Below are 17,270 nucleotides of genomic sequence, written 5' to 3' on the forward strand. Positions count from 1 at the left end.
CCAGTGCCCTTAGTCTGGCTCTCCCGCCTGACCTTATCCTGTCCAGCTACTGGCCAGTCAGCTTCTTTATTAAACCAATCACAGTGGCATACACAGTGTACAGGAATATTCCACGCTAACCTTGCTAGTTTGTGCTGACCTTGAACTCCCGGTAAGCCAGCCGCTCCCCAGTGCTGTGTTCACAGCCACGAGTCACCACACCGAGGGAGATTTATACTTTATGGGGGGGGATTGAGATCGTTGGAAGGGAGAAGGTGCCACCCCCCCCCACACACACACGTATGAAACTGGGCTGGATCTACGCAATTTTGTGGGCCCACTGAATCAAAGCATACGAAATACCACACGTGAGTTTAAGTCCCAGAAGCAGATCAGACGCCCACCAGTCGGTAAGCAGAGAAGCCATATCTTGTGTGCACAAGGGAACACCATCCTGAAACGCAAAGGAACAAACCCCCGACTCTCCCAACAGCATGAGTGATCTGAGACACAGCAGGCTGTTTGAAAGATGCCAGCTCTGATGGTTTCAGACTTCATGGCACATTTAGGTGAACAAAAGGGCAAAGCCATGGGGACAGAAGATGGACAAGATGGACGGGCAGTTGCTGAGGGGAAAGGGAAGGGGCAGTTAGGAAATGCCCCTGTAAGTCTGTTGTCCCAGCACCTGGGAGGCAGAGGCAGAGAATCAGGAGTCCAAGCTCACCCTCCTGAGAGTCCGACCCCTTTTTAAAACACGTGATTCGGGGGCTGGTGACGAAGTAATGCAGTACAAAGCGAGGGTGACTATGGACCCCAAATGTGGCCACGCCCTGCTGAAGGTTGCTGGCTGCTCAGGGTGACCAGCGCTCCTGTTACTTAGACTGGACCAGCCCAGTGCTTAGCTGGGGGGGGGGGGTCACCTGTATAAGGTGTGGCCAATCACACCTTTTAAAAAAGGTGTGTGCGTGTCTGTCTGTCTGTCCCATGCACGCAGTGCTCACACAGGCCTCAAGAGGGCGCCGGATCCCCCAGCACAGCAGTTACAGACAGTTGCGAGCCACGGTGCAGGTACTGGGAGCCAAGAGCAGCCAGTGTTTTAACCACTGGAGCATCCTCCCCCCCCCGTCGCCGCCAACTGCATCTTTTTTTTTTTTTTTAACGAGACAGGGTTTCTCTGTATTGTTTTGGAGGCTGTCAGTCCAGCCCGGCCTCAAACTCACAGAGATCCGCCTGCCTCTGCCTCCGGAGTGCTGGGATTAAAGGCGTGCGCCACCACGGTCCGGCTCCGCCAACTGTATCTCAATGGCACGATTTGACGCTGGCTTTTATAAACCAGATCTTATGAGGGGGAAAGCAGCTACGAAATCTGAAGTTTGCTGACCGTGCATGTGCTAAAAACTGTTTTATTTCGATTCCGTATGTCATCCCTTCTAACTTGTGTGGTCTGTGTTTGTGTTATAGGAGAAGATCGTAGAAATTAGAAAGCAGTTAAAAGAAATGAACATCAAATTGGCCCAGGTAATGAGACGTCTTTTTAGACCAGGGGGAAAATCGACCCTTGAAAGCATGGAGTTTAAACGTGAAGGGAAGGGGACTCAGAAGTTAGCCTCTGGAGGGGATTCAGCGTCGCACACGTGTTTTCAGAAGAAAAGCCCCGTGGCTCCAAGATGAAGTGGCTCAGTAGGAGTTAGCCTCTGGAGGGGATTCAGCGTCGCACACGTGTTTTCAGAAGGAAAGCCCCGTGGCTCCAAGATGAAGTGGCTCAGTAGGAGAGCTTTTGTCAGACGTGTACAACAGATCTAGGTCAAATCTATAGCTGTACACAGACACTTGCATACATGCATACACACACACAGACACACACATGCATACACACACATACATACACACAGATACACATGCATACACACACAGAGGCATGTACACAAAGACGCAAGTACATACAGACACAAACATAGACATACACACACAGATACATACATGCATACACACACAGACAGATACACACATGTATATACACAGACACACACACACACACACACACACACACACACACACACACACGGTGATTCCAGATAAAAAGTGCCACTCTCAGGCTAGCAAGAGGACTCAGTGGGTTTAGAGGCTTTGCTGCCAAACCTGACATCTTGAGTTTGATCCCGGAATCCACAGCATGAAAGGAGAGAACAGACTCCTACATATTGCCCTCTGACCCTGGCACATGTTTCGTGGCATGAGTGCTAGCCACCACAAATAAACAAACGTGATAAAAAGTGAAAAAAAATGTAAAAGCTCGCCTTTTCTCTTCCTTTCCCATTTATGTTAACATCACACAAAGTATCACATAACATGTGAGTGTTCTTTTTTTTTTTTTTTTTTTTGGTTTTTTGAGACAGGGTTTCTCTGTGGCTTTGGAGGCTGTCCTGGAACTCGCTTGGTAGTCCAGGCTGGTCTTGAACTCACAGAGATCCGCCTGCCTCTGCCTCCCGAGTGCTGGTGAGTGTTCTTTTTCTTCTAACAAAAGTAGCATATACCTAGTTTGGCAATGAAAACACTGTGAAAGTAAGTCACATAAAATGAAAGAAAAATAGCTGGATGTGCCACACGCCCTTAATCCCAGTGGGGGTGGGGGTGGGGGTCAGAGGCAGGCGATCTCTGTGAGTTCCAGGCCACCCTGGTCTACAGAGTGAGTTCCAGGACAGCCAGGACTACGTAAAGAGTCCCTGTTTCTCACAAACAAACGAAGAACTGGTGTCCTTCAAAGATAAGCACAATGAGCACTCATGTGTGTTTACGTCTTCCTGACATCACGCTTATTTGCACACCGGTCACTGCTGTGCACTTCAGATGCACACTCGTGTGTGTTTACGTCCTCCTGACATCACGTTTATTTGCACACCGATCACTGCTGTGCACTTCAGATGCACACTCGTGTGTGTTTACGTCTTCCCGACATCACGCTTATTTGCACACCGGTCACTGCTGTGCACGTCAGATGCACACTTGTCTGCAGCTGGCTTTTCACAGGCCACTTTTCTTCAGGATTCTCTGTGCCAGTGAGATGCCATCTTCTGTCGCTGCTGCACAACCACCGGAGGCTGATGTTTGAGTTCATTGGCTCTGTTTTCTTGGACAGTTGGAATTTTGTACATGAGTGTAACACGATAAATAAAAGACCCAGGGACTGACACTGCGGTTCGAGTTTCAAGCTGAAGATCAGAGAAGCAAAGCAGCCAAGCCAATTGCTCTTACTCTACCTCAGACCAAAAGGCGATCCTGGCTCCACCAAACCTCAGACCGCAATCCCAGACTGCTGTGCTGTCCTCAGCGTGGCTGGGGACTCCTGAGGCTGACCACCCAAGACCCTGCTCCTATCTTTTGTATCTCTTTAGTGCTGGGATTAAAGGCATGAGCTCTGCTAATCTTTCAGACAGATTCAATCTCATGAAGCCCTGGGTGGCCTTGAACTAATGGAGATCCATCTGCCTCTTTATCCTGAGTCCTGGCATTAAAGGTGTGTGGCCACCACTGCCTCATCTCTATAGCTGGAGGCTGACTTTGCTTTCTGAGTCCTCAGGCAAGCTTTAATAAATCATAAATATCACCACACATAAGTGTTTACCATGAGGAACTGAGCCTCAAGGAACCAGTCCTTGGGCTAGGACCGTGGCTCAGTGACGGGCACAGAGAGAGCCCAGGGTTCAGTCACCAGCTCCTCATAAACCAGGCCTGGTGGCGCACATGGGCATGTAGTCCCAGTGTTTGGGAGGCAAAGGCAGGAAGATCTGGATCCAAGTTCCTGCTTGGCTGCACAGGTAGTTGGAGGCCAGCCTGGAATATGTGAGACCCTGCTGAAAAAAAAATTAAGAAAAGAACAGATGTAAAAAGTCTCTACCTGCTCCTGCCAGTGCTCCTTTAAAAAGCAAGACAGGACAGCGCATTCTCTCCCAGATGACCTGCCCTGCTAGAGAGTTTCTCCTGCTGAGACAGAGCCCGGGTATGATCTGATGAGACCTTACATCTATACCTTAGAAATATGTACATATTTGAAGAAGCGCTTTATTTTCTCAGAAGCCTGGTCTTTTCACCAGCTCCTACCTTGGTGCAAGATTTTTGTTTTTAATGTGAAGTGTATGGATGCTTTTGCCAGCATGTATGTCTGTGTACAGCACGCGTGCAGTGCCCATGGAGGCCAGAAGATGGCGCTGGATCTCCTGGAACTGGAGTTACAGAGGTTAGTGAGCCACCGCGTGGGTGCTGAGAACTGAACACAGGTCCCCTGTAAGAGCAGCCAGGGCCCTTAGCTGCTGAGCCAGGTCTCTCCAGCATTAGAAGATTTTTTTTAGAAATAACTGGTTTAGCCAGGCGTTGGTGGTGCATGCCTTTAATCCCAGCACTCAGGAGGCAGAGGCAGGCAGATCTCTGTAAGTTCGAGACCAGCCTGGACTACCAAGGGAGTTCCAGGACAGCCTCCAAAGCCACAGAGAAACCCTGTCTCGAAAAAAAACAACAACAACAAAAAAAGAAATAACTGATTTATACTTATTTTATGTATATCGGCGTTTTGCCTGCATGTATGTCTGTGTGAGGGTGTCAGATCTTAGAGTTACAGACAGTTGAGCACCACTGCGTGGGTGCTGGGAATTGAACCTGGGTCCTCTGGAAGAGCATTCACTGCTCTTAACCTGTAAACCATCTCTCCAGCCCATAAAAGCTGGTGGTGCCTGTGTGTGTGTGCACGTGTGTGTATGTGTGCATACGTGTTTGCATGGACACGGGTGTGTGTGCCGGTGCCTGTGTGTGTGCGTGTGTGCAGCATGTGCATGAGGCCTGAAGTTGCTATCAAGCATTTTTCTCAATTTCTCTCCACTTTATTTTGAGGCAGGGTCTCTCCCCCGATCCAGAATGCTCTAGTTCTGGCCAGTCTAGCCAACCAGCCTGCTCTGGGACGCTCCTGTCTCTGCCTGTCCAGCTCCTGCGTGGGTTCTGGGCACCTGAACTTTAACCCTCACGCTTGCAAGGCAAACGCTTCATCCACTGAGGCCAATGTCTCACCCTGAAGTTATGTATTCATTCATTTATGCATTCTTGTTTTATGAACAGAGTCCTGCTACATAGCCCTGGCTGGCCTCGAACAGGCAGAGATCAGCCTGCCTGTGCCTCTGGGGTTTAAAGGCAGGCTCCACCACGCTGGGGAATTTATACTTAACAAAGGACTAGAAACAGCCCATGTTGATCTTGGTCCTCCTCCTCCTCCTTCTTCAGATTTTTTTATTATGTATACAGTGTTCTGTCTGCATGCTTGCCTGCAGGCCAGAAGGGGGCACCAGATCTCATTACAGATGGTTGTGAGCCACCATGTGGTTGCTGGGAATTGAACTCTGGGAGAGCAGCCAGTCCTCTTAACCTCAGAGCCATCTCTTCAGCCCCTTGGCTATTCTTCTTGCAACATACGATTCATGACCTGGTCCGTGGCGCCTGAACGGTTCGCCTCATGTCTGCTCCACCGCTGCTTTCATTCACTTGGCTTCTGCGGTGTTGAGCACGGGAGCCGAGTTAGGCAAGAGCTCTGTGGCAGTGCTGCATCCTCAGACCCAAGGGAGCCACGTCACTGAGTAAACGCGGCTGTCTCTGAACAGCCGCCTTGTACGTGGAGCAAAACCACGAGAGGGTTTATCATATAAACCAGAAAGGCGCACCTGTCAGTGTGCTCAGACCCGTGGGTGTCTTTCTAGGTCGATGCTTGCAACGAAGCCCGTGAGCTCAAGGAGAAACTCGTCCAACGGATAGAGGTGAGATGCCCCAAGTCTACCTATCCAGCCAGGTGGGGCGGGCTCCTTGCTAGGCCTGGCAGCTATTTCCCAGGAAGCCGAACCACACCTCGTTCTGGTCTCCAGCGGGTCACACATCTTCTTTTCCATCCCTCAGGCTTCTTCTGCCTTGGGCTGAATTCTTTCTGGTGTCTCTCTCTCTCCACACCTCTGCTCCTCCTCCCTTAGTCATTTCCGCGTCCTCCGTGTCGTGCATCACGCAAGGCTCAGTGCAAACGGCATCTCTCCCCCCAGACCTCTTCTGTCTCTCTCACCTAGAGAACGAGTTCACCTTTGAGTTCCTTCCCCGACACCTCCTACACGGGGGCGGAAACGTGACATGTGGCTGAAATGGTGGACAGATGGGCTAGTACCGTCCTGCTCAGAGGTGCTGGCTCCTCAGCGTCACTGGGGACATGGTCCTCGCCCCACCAAGCCTCTGCCACACGCCTCAGCATGCCCCTCCCTCCCTCCTTCCCTCTCTCCTTCTCTCTCTCTCTCTCTCTGTCCCTCTCTCCTTCTCTCTCTCTCTCGCTCTCTCTCTCTGTGTGTCTCTCCTCTTTCTCTCTCTCGCTCTCTCTCTCTGTGTCTCTCTCCTCTCTTTCTCTCTCTCGCTCTCTCTCTGTGTCTCTCTGTCTCTCTCTCTCGCTCTCTCTCTCGCTCTCGCTCTCTCTCTCCCTCTCTCTCCCTCTCCCTCTCTCTCTCGCTCTCTCTCTGTCTCTCTCTCGCTCGCTCTCTCTCTCTGTCTCTGTCTCTGTCTCTGTCTCTGTCTCTCTCTCTCTCTCTCTCTCTCTCTCTCTCTCGCTCTCTCGCTCTCATGTACATGGAAGGTTAGCCGTGTGTTACTTGTTTCACAAGCCTTGAGCGTGCACCTGGAGTTGACGGCGCGTTCCTATCTTTCCTGTGTCCTGGTGGGCATCACTCTGTCTGCGTGGTGGGCAGGCATGCCACATGAATAGACAGTTGAGTACAGGGGCGCCGTTCCAACAGTTAAAGGCTTCTCCTCTCTCCCCCGACTCGGTGCATGTCACCGAGTGTGCGCTTGCCACAGGGCCTCCTGAGTTGTCACAGAGGGAAACACACACACACACACACACACACACACACACGTTGCCTACAATGCAACAAGGAGAATGGATGTTGTTTCTGTTTTGTTTTTTAAATTAAGAAAAGAGAGTTGATTGCCCTTTAAATTTTTCTCCCCAGAGCTTTTATAAGGAAATGAACATACTGAACGCTAAGCTGGAGAAGTACAACACTCAAAGGAGGGAGACGGACTCCCACAGCTCCGAAGACTTGGACGCAGAGCAAACAGAGCCCCCGCTTCCCGAGGCTTCTCCAACCCCGTCAGAGTCACACTCTCCTCTCTCCAGCGCAGTGTGGTGAGTGAGGGGCAAGGGACCGCGTGGGCTGAGCAAGCTTATGCAGCGCGATCGAGAGCGGTGTCCGGCACCTTTAACCCCAGCACAACAGGGGCAGAGGCAGGTGGATCTCTGAGTTCTAGGCAGACCCGTCTACAGAGAGGGGACCGCATGCAGGCATGAGGCCACGTGTGAGGGCATGTGTTTTCACATGTGTGGATGTGTGCGTCTGCTCAACATATGAACTGTTTTAAGACTCGCTGCATATCTTCAAGTGTTGAGTAAAATGTAATTTTCTTTTTGTAAATTTTGTCTGTTAACTGAAGTCATAGGGTTTTATCTGTCGGTGGACATCTAGGTTGGTTCCGTTTCCTCGATGCTGTAAATAGTGTAGCAATAAACATGGAACTGCAAGTAGCTCTGGGGTAGGGTATGGCGTTCTCTGGGTGTATGCTGGAGACCCTGACATACACAATTATGCAATATGCTGATGGAAATTTTCCAATCCTCTCTTTTGAGACAGGCTGTTGGGAGATGTTCTCCGTCGAGTCTTAGTCCCACTGGACTCCTGGTTTCTCCCCACCTGATCCGGTCCCCACAGCTCTATGGAATAACCACTCTGAGACTTAATATCTATTTATAATTGTTTGACCATTGACTTAGGTTTCTTACTAGCTGGCTCTCTCTCTTAATTATTAACCCCTAACTATTTATCTGTGTGTCTCCACATGGCCTTATCTTACCAGAGAACACCCAGGCATCCTACTTCCCAGTAGCTACACGGCACGTCTCTCTGACTCCAACTTCTACCTTTCTCTGTCCCTGTTTGGGTTTCCCACCTGGCTACATCCTGCCTGTCCACTGGCTGAAACAGCTTTATCCATCAACCAGTAAGAGAAACGTATATTCACAGCATACAGAAGGACCTCCCCCATCAACAAGGTCTCCTTATGTAGCTCAGGATGGCCTTGACACAATCCCCCAGTGTCGGCCTGGGGCTCCGTGCTGGGATTACATGTGTGTACCACCATCCCCTGGCTCAGCTTCTGAGTCCTTGGATCCCTTTTATAGAGCTGACACACCATCTTGGAGGAACAGTCCTATCTCTAAGAGAAGACCGTGCCGCTTCAATTCCAGCCACTAACCGAGACAGAACCCTCAGCAACCTGCCTGCTGGAGCATTTTACAGTTGTTTTCAAGGGAACCCCTGCACCGCAGGGGCTGCCTCCCTGGCCCCGGATTAGGCACAAATCCCACCCAAACACCCGTTTCCACGGAGATCCTTGATTAAGTGGGGGGAAGAAAAGTCGCATTGGCCGCTTTCTGACTCTGGTATAAAGCAGCAGCAAATGGCCTTGTAGGTGTAATTTTAAGAGGAGGAAAAGGGGGGGTCTGCGTGCGAATGGGCTAGGATGCAGTGGTAAAGGAGACAGGGGATGAGGAAGAAGGGAAGGGGACACGGGAAGGAGTGTTTGTCCTGGAGGGACAGAGGACCGCCTCTAGATAGAGGGGAGACAGCTGTGACACATAGACAAATGGCGGTTTATAAATTTATAAAATTAAATACCTCAGGATATTTAATTTTAACTGGGTATATAAACTAGGTAAACTAAAGAGGGCTTTTGATTGCTGGACTTTGGTAGTTCTCCTCAGGAGGAGGGAGGGAGCGAGTTAGGGACTAGATCTTGGTTGCTAGCTTTAGGAGTATCATCTAATGGTTTTTAGCAAGGCAGAGGGACATACACCATGCCCAGGAAATGTCAAATAAGGAGTGATACCAGTGGAAATGGTAACGACCTCAGAAAATACTTTTTTTTTTTTTTTGGTTTTTCGAGACAGGGTTTCTCTGTGGCTTTGGAGGCTGTCCTAGAACTAGCTCTTGTAGACCAGGCTGGTCTCGAACTCACAGAGATCTTCCTGCCTCTGCCTCCCGAGTGCTGGGATTAAAGGTGCGTGCCACCAACGCCCGGCTAGAAAATACTCTTCTCCATAGAATCAATAGGTGGAAAAAACTGTCACACAACAGAGTCAGAGAAATGGCTGCTTGCCACCAAAGCATGAGGACCCATATAACAAGCCAGTTTCAGTGGCGTGGGTCTGCAACCAGCATTCCCACAGCAAGACGGAGACGAGGACTGGAGGATGTCCCTGATGCTCAAGATCACCTAGCCTGGAGTAACGAACCATGAGTAACAAACTATGAGTAACAAACTGTTACATGTTGTGTAACAGTTTCCTCCTCTGAGATTGAAACATTCCATCCTGCAAGGAAGCTCCTTAAGCAGGAAGATTTACAACTCAAAACAGCTTCAGGAAGTCCCTGAAATGGACCAGATTCACCAAGCCCCTCCCTGCCAGAGTAAACAATAAAAACTGAGAGTCCCCCACTCCCCACCCCATCCCTTCAGGGCAAAGGAAGTCAAGTTGCAAAGAAGACTCGAACAAGAACAGCTGCCTAGAGGAAGCAGAAACCAGCCAGGCTGCCTGGAAGAGATTTGGACCAACTGAGTCACTTGGAAAGGACACGTTCCAACCTGTTCAGCTGCCTGCAGGCTGTTCAGTGTACTTCTGTGAGCTGTCTGTCACCCATGCTGGGGTGGGCTTTTGTGATCCAACTGTCTCCAGTCATTTCTGCTCCTATAGATAACCTCTCACCCATATTCCTGTATATTGCCCCAATAATACTAACTCAATATAGATTCTACGGTCCAACTCACTAGTTGGACTTTGGTGGTATCCGATACTTTGGTCTGTTGTGGGTTTTGGTGATAAATTATTTATGATTTATTAAAGTTTGCCTGAGGATTCAGAAAGCAAAGTCAGCCTCCAGCTATAGAGATGAGGTAGTGGCGGTACACACCTTTAATCCCAGGACACAGGAGACAAAGGCAGATGGATCTCTATGCTTTCAAAGCCACCCAGGGCTACAGGAGATTGAATCTTGTCTAAAAGATTAACAGAGCTCATGCCTTTAATCCCAGCACTAGAGAGATATAAAAGATAGGAGCAGGGTCTTGGGTGGTCAGCCTCAGGATTCTCTAGCCACGCTGAGGAGAGCATAGCAGTCTGGGATTGCGGTATGAGGTTTGGTGGAGTCAGGATCGCCTTTCTGTCTGAGATAAGATGAGAGCAATTGGCTTGGCTGCTTTGCTTCTCTGATCTTCAACCCCAGTATCAGTCTCTGGGTCTTCTATTTGTCATGCCCCAACATGGGGCTTGAACCCATGACCCCGAGATTTTAAGAGTCTCATGCTCTACTGAGATAGCCAGTGTTTTACTTATTGCATTACAGTGGGTCTCTTACTTGCAGGGGTCTGTGTGTGTGATATCCTCTCCCCAGGAAATGTTCTGTCCCACAACACAGAAACAAGGCAGACCCTAACTCAGCAAAGTGGAGAGAGAGAGACCTGGTTCCCCAAAGTTGTCCCCTGACCCCTCCACACCATGGTACAAATGTGTTTGCACTCACACACTAAAAGACCCCAAAAGGGATACTTTCACGGAAGGGAGACCCGAACCCAAGGAACAACGAGACCACGAGCTTGGATGCAACAGCAAGAGGCTTTATTGATAATACACGGGTACCCGGGGCGTCTCAGTCTCGGGAACTGAGAGCCCCGAGCTGGGGACTCAGGGGTTCTTTTATAGCAAAAAGCGCAGTACAGAAGCGAGAAGCCTAGTAACAGGACCCTGATTGGGTAATTCAAATGAGGTTGGGGCTCAGAACGAGGGCAATTGAGGTTTTGCTTGGAACTCAAGTCTCGGCCTTGGCCCTATCTGAGGAACAATAGGTCTCTGTGCTTGCCCAATCTTGCTGGGCTGGCCATCTGGTTGCAGCAGATACCCAGCAGCCTGTATCCTTGGGCAGAGCTCCCTTCTGATAGCAATGACTATTCAGCTGTGGGGGAAACGGAATTTTTCATAAGCCTCAGCTGCCTGCCTGTGTAGACTGGGCCGGGGTCTTTCAACACAAAAATGTTTTAATTGTCATAATAGTTGCATACGAGTGTGCATACACATAAGTAACTTTTTCAGAATTATGAAAACGAGGGATTTAGTATCTATAATGCATAGAAAGCTTTTATAATGCCCAGGGGGAAAAAAAAGGTACAGCCCAGATTTTAAAACAGGTTAAGGACTTAGGCGTTTCACCAGACAAGGTACGCTGACGGTCAGCAGCCACAGGAAGAGATATGCAGTGGAAAATGCAAATCGGGACACAGTGAGCACGACAAGAAGCTGCTGTGTCCCCACTCTAGCACCCAACGGAGAGGGCAGAGTCGTTTTATTCGCCACTGCATATGTCGTCATGAGCCTGGTGACTGTGTGCACCGTTTAAAATATTACCGAAACACTTAGATAGAAAATCAGCACATCTTTAAAAGTCAAACAAAACCAGTGACTCTATGGTATCAAACAAAGAAATGTGCCTTCCAACGGTATCCAGAAAGGGTATGAGAACAAAAAGAGCGAAAGCGACCAAAGCAGCTGGTGCGGTCACAGGATCAGACATCCCTCCACCCCCACCCCGGAACCACAGGGCGGAGCTGCGGGGATGGAGGGTTCGCACCTTCTCCCATGAGGCTCTTTGCCGGGCGCAAACACACGTGTCTGTCTGTCTTCCTTGCTGCAGGAAGCACGCCCTGAAGCTCTTCATCATGGTCTACGTGGTCACCATCACCGGTCTGTCGTGCTACATACTCTTCGTGGATGCCACGTTTCTCTTCGAACGGGTGCTGCCCAGCGTGCTGGGGCACCGCACCATGTGGGAGCTTCGGGAGATGGTGGCGCCTTTCCTGAACTTGGAAGCAGAGGACTTGCTGCCATCCTAAAGCTCCAAAAGTTAGTGATACCCGGCTCTCTTCCTCGCCAATAAATTTTTGCATGTTCCTTATACTGCAGCGGTTAGCTTATTTTTCAAAAGATGCCACTCCGTGTTTTTCATAAAGGATATGGTTATTATGTAAAATTTAGTTGACCACAGAAAAAGTGAAAAGAAGGATTTCACTAGTTAAACGCAGGGTCTTGCTCTGTAGGGAGGCTAGTCTCGAACTCGTGGTCCCTTGCCACAGCCTCCCGGACCGTGGGTGTGTTCTGGGGGGGGGGGGCGAGCTCTCACAATGACTGCTTTAACCACTTCCAGGCCCAGCTTTTCTCCTCCTCCCATCCTGAGCACCTTGAGACAATCATGTTTTAGCTCCCGGTTGCTCCTCCTGTTCCCGTTTTGACTTCTGAGGTCTTAAAGAGGGAAGAATTCCTCTCTTCTGAGGACTGGGGCCCAAGGGCAGTAGCGGTTTAATGGCAGAGAAGAGGATCACCCCAGGAAAAAGAGAAACGCGATTAAAACTGGAAGTTGTTCTTCTGATTTGTTCGTTTGAGGCTATTCTTTTGTTGTTGTATTCTGAAACAGGATCTCACTGCGCAGCCCTGGCTAGATCAGGCTGGTATCAAACTTGTGGCAGCTCCCCTGCCTCCGCACCTCCCACACAGGGATTACAGACGTGTACTGCCATGCTTGGTTTACGTCTTTGAGATAACTTGCGATCCCGTCAGTAAAAGTTTGATTTCACATCCCGGCCATCACGGGGTCATACAAATTTTCCAAACTGAGCTACTATTCTTTGCATTCATGCTGTCACCATTCAAACGCAGCCTGGGCACATGGAGCCCTGCCGCAAAATTTAGTGCGTCTGCTTTTATAGACTGACAGTGTTCACACAGCCTCAGAAAACTCCAGATGTCTGTCACGTCTGCTGTGCGGCCTGTGTCCGAGAACGTGCGGAGGGTGTCGGGATTGACAACACAGAGACTCGTTCAATGATGTGAAGAAAACTTTAAACAGGCTCCAAAAAGGTTCAAGAAAACTTCCTAAGAAAAGCTCCCACCAGAGAAGCTTCTGCTCTCTCCTCTCCCTGGCTGGTTCTGCTCTGACTCCAGAGGTGGATGTGTGTGGGTTTGAAGGTGCGGTTAGTCTTTTGACAAGGTCGAGGTCAGGGCGGTTTCCGTGGGCAGGCCTTTTCCAGGAACTTATTGTATCATTTTTAGTAAACATGTTTTTAGTAAACATTGTCTTACAGCTGCCTACTCCCAGGCAGAAGGGGAAGTGGGTCTCTGCTCAAGGTCTGGTGTTCCCACAGATGTCACCACGAACAATGTGTGTGTGTATGTGTGTGTGTGTGTGTCTGTGTCTGTGTGTCTGCGTTTGTGTGTGTCTGTGTATGTATGTATGTATGAGTGTATGTGTAGGTATGAGCAGTTGTGCACACTGTGAGTGTATTATGTGTGAATGTGTAAGAGTGTGTGTATGTGTGAGTGGGCGTATGTGTGCAGGTGAGTATGTCTGTGTGTGTACACGTGAGTGTGTGTACGTGTGCATAAGGGTTCATGTGTGTTTGTGCGTGTGCCCACGTGTGAGCATGCGCATGCCCCAGCAGTCGTGTGAAGGTCAGAGGATGGCTCTGGGAGTCGTTTTTTCTCTCTCCTTGTTGATGCAGTCTCTCTCATTGTTTCTGGGCTGCATCATGAAAGCTAGCTGGTAGCCGGCCAGCAAGCCTCTGGCCATTCTCCTGTCTCTGCGCCTGTCTGGGTGAAAGGCGCTGGATTACAGATGTGCTCCTCTCGTCCAGTGTTTGTGGGTTCTGGGGATCGAACTCAGGTCACCAGGCATGTAGTGTGGCAGGTGCTTTTACCCCCTGAACCGTCTCAAAGCCCCAAATGTCATTTTTTTTGCACTGGTATTCTATAGCCATAAAACCTTACTGGTTGTTGGAAACGTAGTTGGTTTGTAACTAGTGCTGGAAATAGCTACTGACAGAATTCCAGATAGAAGCCTTTGGTTACACATCTGTTTAGCTCTGCCACCAAAAATCCTGATCCTTCAAAGTCCTTATTTTAACAGATTCCCCAGACAACGCTTATGATCCAGGGCTTAAATTGCCAGCATGCTGTTACAGATAAAAGCTAACTGGATTACAGATTACACAAAGCTAATTAGGAGGTGACTAACTTTTTTGGTGGGGGCAGGGAGGGCCTGATGGGAATAAGAGGGAATTCCCAGAACCTCTGGAGACGCTGAACACTCACAGGGCTTTGTGATTTTTTTTTTTAAGTCATGGATAAAAACTTGTTTACAGGTAAAGGGCCTGTTTAGACCAGAGCCTGGTGTATGTATTTTATAATTCTCAGGTTAGTTCTTACTTCTGAATAAGACACCAGATGCTTCACTCCTAAACCCTGAAAGGAAGTTTTGAGGTTAAGTATCTCACAGTCTTGTGATAATCACATAGCGCAAATAAACAAGTATTGTTTTTAAGAAGATACTCTTGGAGGATAAGTTCGTATTTCAGTAACTTCTACAGTCGGCTCTTCTTGGGATTTTGACAAAGCTGGGCATTTTGTTGCCAGCAGACTGTCCTTGAAATGCAAGCAGCATTCTTTATTTTCAGATTGTCTGCGTCTCACCCTGGACAGCTGGTCACCAGAACATTCAGCTATGTGGAGGGATGAAGGGATGGATGGATGGATGGAGGGAGGGAGGAAGGGAGGGAGAGAGGGAGGGAGGGAAGGAGGGAAACCGTGAAGCATGGTAACATCAAGGGTGTCTGGGGGAGATGGACAGGGCAGTTGTCTGGTCTCAGCTGGTCCGGTCAGATCTTGTTTCAGAACCTTCAATGCCATGGTCTGCTGAGCCCAGCACTGTTCCACGCTGTTAGCTAAAAGATGTCTGAGTCACTGTATGAATACGCGTTTGGTCTGGGACTGCGAGGAGTGATGAGTGTTCCCAGCCTTTGTGTTGTCACGCTTTCTGGGCGAGGGAAGTGTGCTGCGGCGATAAGAGCCTTGAACTTGGAGTCAGATTAGGTTAGAGTCACGCGCTGCCTCCAGTTGTGTGTGTGGGGGTGGAGTCCTCTAATCTCTCCCTGTGGAAAGAGGGTCCTGGCAGCAGCGCCATCCCTGATAGCCAAGAGTGTTGGCTGCAGGGTCAGGGATGTCCCTAACTTGCTCTTGGTCAAGGAGTTGCCACGCCCCGGGCCCCTCTGAGATTGCTCCGTGAGGGTGTTTCAGAGAGGAAGAACTGAGGAGGAAAAGACCCACCACAAACGTGGGCCAGCCGTCCAGCGGGCTGGGGCTTGGGTGGGGACGCCAGCCGAGCACGCGCAATCCATCTCTTCCTGTCTCCCGACGACGACGGCAGAGGCAATGCGACCAATGCTTCCTGTCCCAGCTGCCACGCCGTCCCCACGCCACCCTGATGGTCGCTCATCCCCTCAACTGCTCCCAGCATGCACTGTGTGCCGCCCACACACACCCCACACACACCCCACGTGGAAGCCCCATTTCCCAGGCACTCTAAGACCCCGGTCTAAGACCCCTGGGAAGAGAAATGAAGGCTCGTCATTTGCATCCATTTTTCTTTCCTTTTTTTTTTTTTTTTTTTGCAGAGACAGGAAGAGGGGCAGAGAAGTGGGGAAATTTTACGGTAGTCCCACACGGTGGGACTGCAACTGATTTATTTTTCTTCATCGTAAATCTGCATGCAATGAGATGTGTTATTTCCTTTTTAAAAATATTTTTATTTATTATGTATACAGCCTTCTGCCTGCAGGCCAGCAGAGGGCACCAGATCTCATTACAGATGGTTGTGAGCCACCATGTGGTTGCTGGGAATTGAACTCAGGACCTCTGGAAGAACAGTCAGTGCTCTTAACCGCTGAGACATCTCTCCAGCCCCAAATTATGTTATTTCTTAAAGCTGTTCATCTTCAGGGGTTGGGAGCAATTAAGAGCACTTTCTGACCTTGCCAAGGGCGTGGGCTTGGTTCCCATTACCCACGTCAGGCAGCCCTCACACACCTGGGACGCCAGCTTCAGGGGAATCTAGCGCCCCCTCCTGGTCTCTGCGGGCACTGCACTCACACACACATAACCTCTTTCTCATTTTAAACCAATGTCAAACAGAAAATTTGCAAAAAAAAAAAAGCCAAAAAGATGAAGACTTCACATATGCTCTCTATTAAGATTCACAAAATAACCACCTGACACATTTTATCTCTTAACTTGTGTTTCTCAATAGACTGTTCTGCTTTCATTTGAAACCCTTCACATGTCACGCCTCTTTTCCCGTTATATCTGGAATATGTATACCCTAAGAACAAGGACATGTGATACAGATCAGCAGTACAATTACAAAAGAGGGGACACTCGATATCGACACCATTGCTGTACTATCCATGCCGTCTTTATCGATTGTCTCAAAACTGTCCCATACAGCCGGGCGGTGGTGGCGCACGCCTTTAATCCCAGCACTCGGGAGGCAGAGGCGGGAGGATCTCTGTGAGTTCGAGGCCGGGCTGGACCGACAGCCTCCAAAACAATACAGAGAAACCCTGTCTCGTAAAAACCAAACCCCCCCCCAAAAAAAACTGTCCCGTACAGAATTTTCTTCCATATGGGATCTAAGTTCAGTATCACATTTCTGTGTGCGGTAGTCTTGTCCACACAGACTTTTACAGAATTCCCCTCCATGTGAGCTTGCTTGATGTTTCTGCATGATTGGGTTCAGATTGTATATTTTTAGCTACACTGTTAAGTAAATGATCTTGAATCCTTTTCGGGGTTTAATCTCTTGAGGTGGGCAAAACCCACCTGCTCCTTACTGGTGATGGTCATGGATCATCAAAGAAGATGGAGCCTGTTTTCCCCACTAAAGCATGATTTTTTTTAATCATAAAAGGATTTTTTTTAAAGTTATGTGTATGAGTGTTTGCCTGCAATGTATGTATGCCCACCTCATGCATGCAGTACCAATGGCGGCCAGAAGAGGACAGCAGATTCACAGAACCAGAGTTAACAGGTGGGTTCTGGGAGCCCAGGTCTTCTGCAAGAGCAGTATGCACTTTGGAACGAAGAACCAACCTTCCACCTCCAAGAAAAAAATTTTTTTTGGTTTTTCGAGGCAGGGTTTCTATGTATTGTTTTGGAGGTTGTCCTGAAACTCGCTCGGTAGACCAGGCTGGTCTCGAACTCACAGAGATCAGCCTGCCTCTGCCTCCTGAGTGCTGGGATAAAAGGCATGCGCCACCAACGCCTGGCTGAAAAAAAAATTTACAATAGCAAATTA

At 49.3% G+C, this 17,270-nt stretch overlaps 1 protein-coding gene across 2 annotated transcripts in view; it reads left to right on the top strand.

The window, feature by feature from the left end:
- The window catches only part of Smco2 (single-pass membrane protein with coiled-coil domains 2), a 33,765-nt gene extending 21,250 nt beyond the window's left edge, over window positions 1-12,515 (top strand). For both annotated transcript variants that reach the window (XM_040743625.1, XM_040743624.1), the window contains exons 6-9: window positions 1,441-1,497; window positions 5,715-5,771; window positions 6,996-7,171; window positions 11,784-12,515. In XM_040743625.1, coding sequence (XP_040599559.1) covers window positions 1,441-1,497; window positions 5,715-5,771; window positions 6,996-7,171; window positions 11,784-11,982 — 489 coding nt within the window. In that variant the 3' untranslated portion in view covers window positions 11,983-12,515. The remainder of the gene's footprint in view (window positions 1-1,440; window positions 1,498-5,714; window positions 5,772-6,995; window positions 7,172-11,783) is intronic.
- Window positions 12,516-17,270: the final 4,755 nt, after the last annotated feature.

This window comes from Mesocricetus auratus, unplaced genomic scaffold (assembly GCF_017639785.1).
Source record: "Mesocricetus auratus isolate SY011 unplaced genomic scaffold, BCM_Maur_2.0 Super-Scaffold_100001, whole genome shotgun sequence".
NCBI classification, from domain to species: Eukaryota; Metazoa; Chordata; class Mammalia; order Rodentia; family Cricetidae; genus Mesocricetus; species Mesocricetus auratus.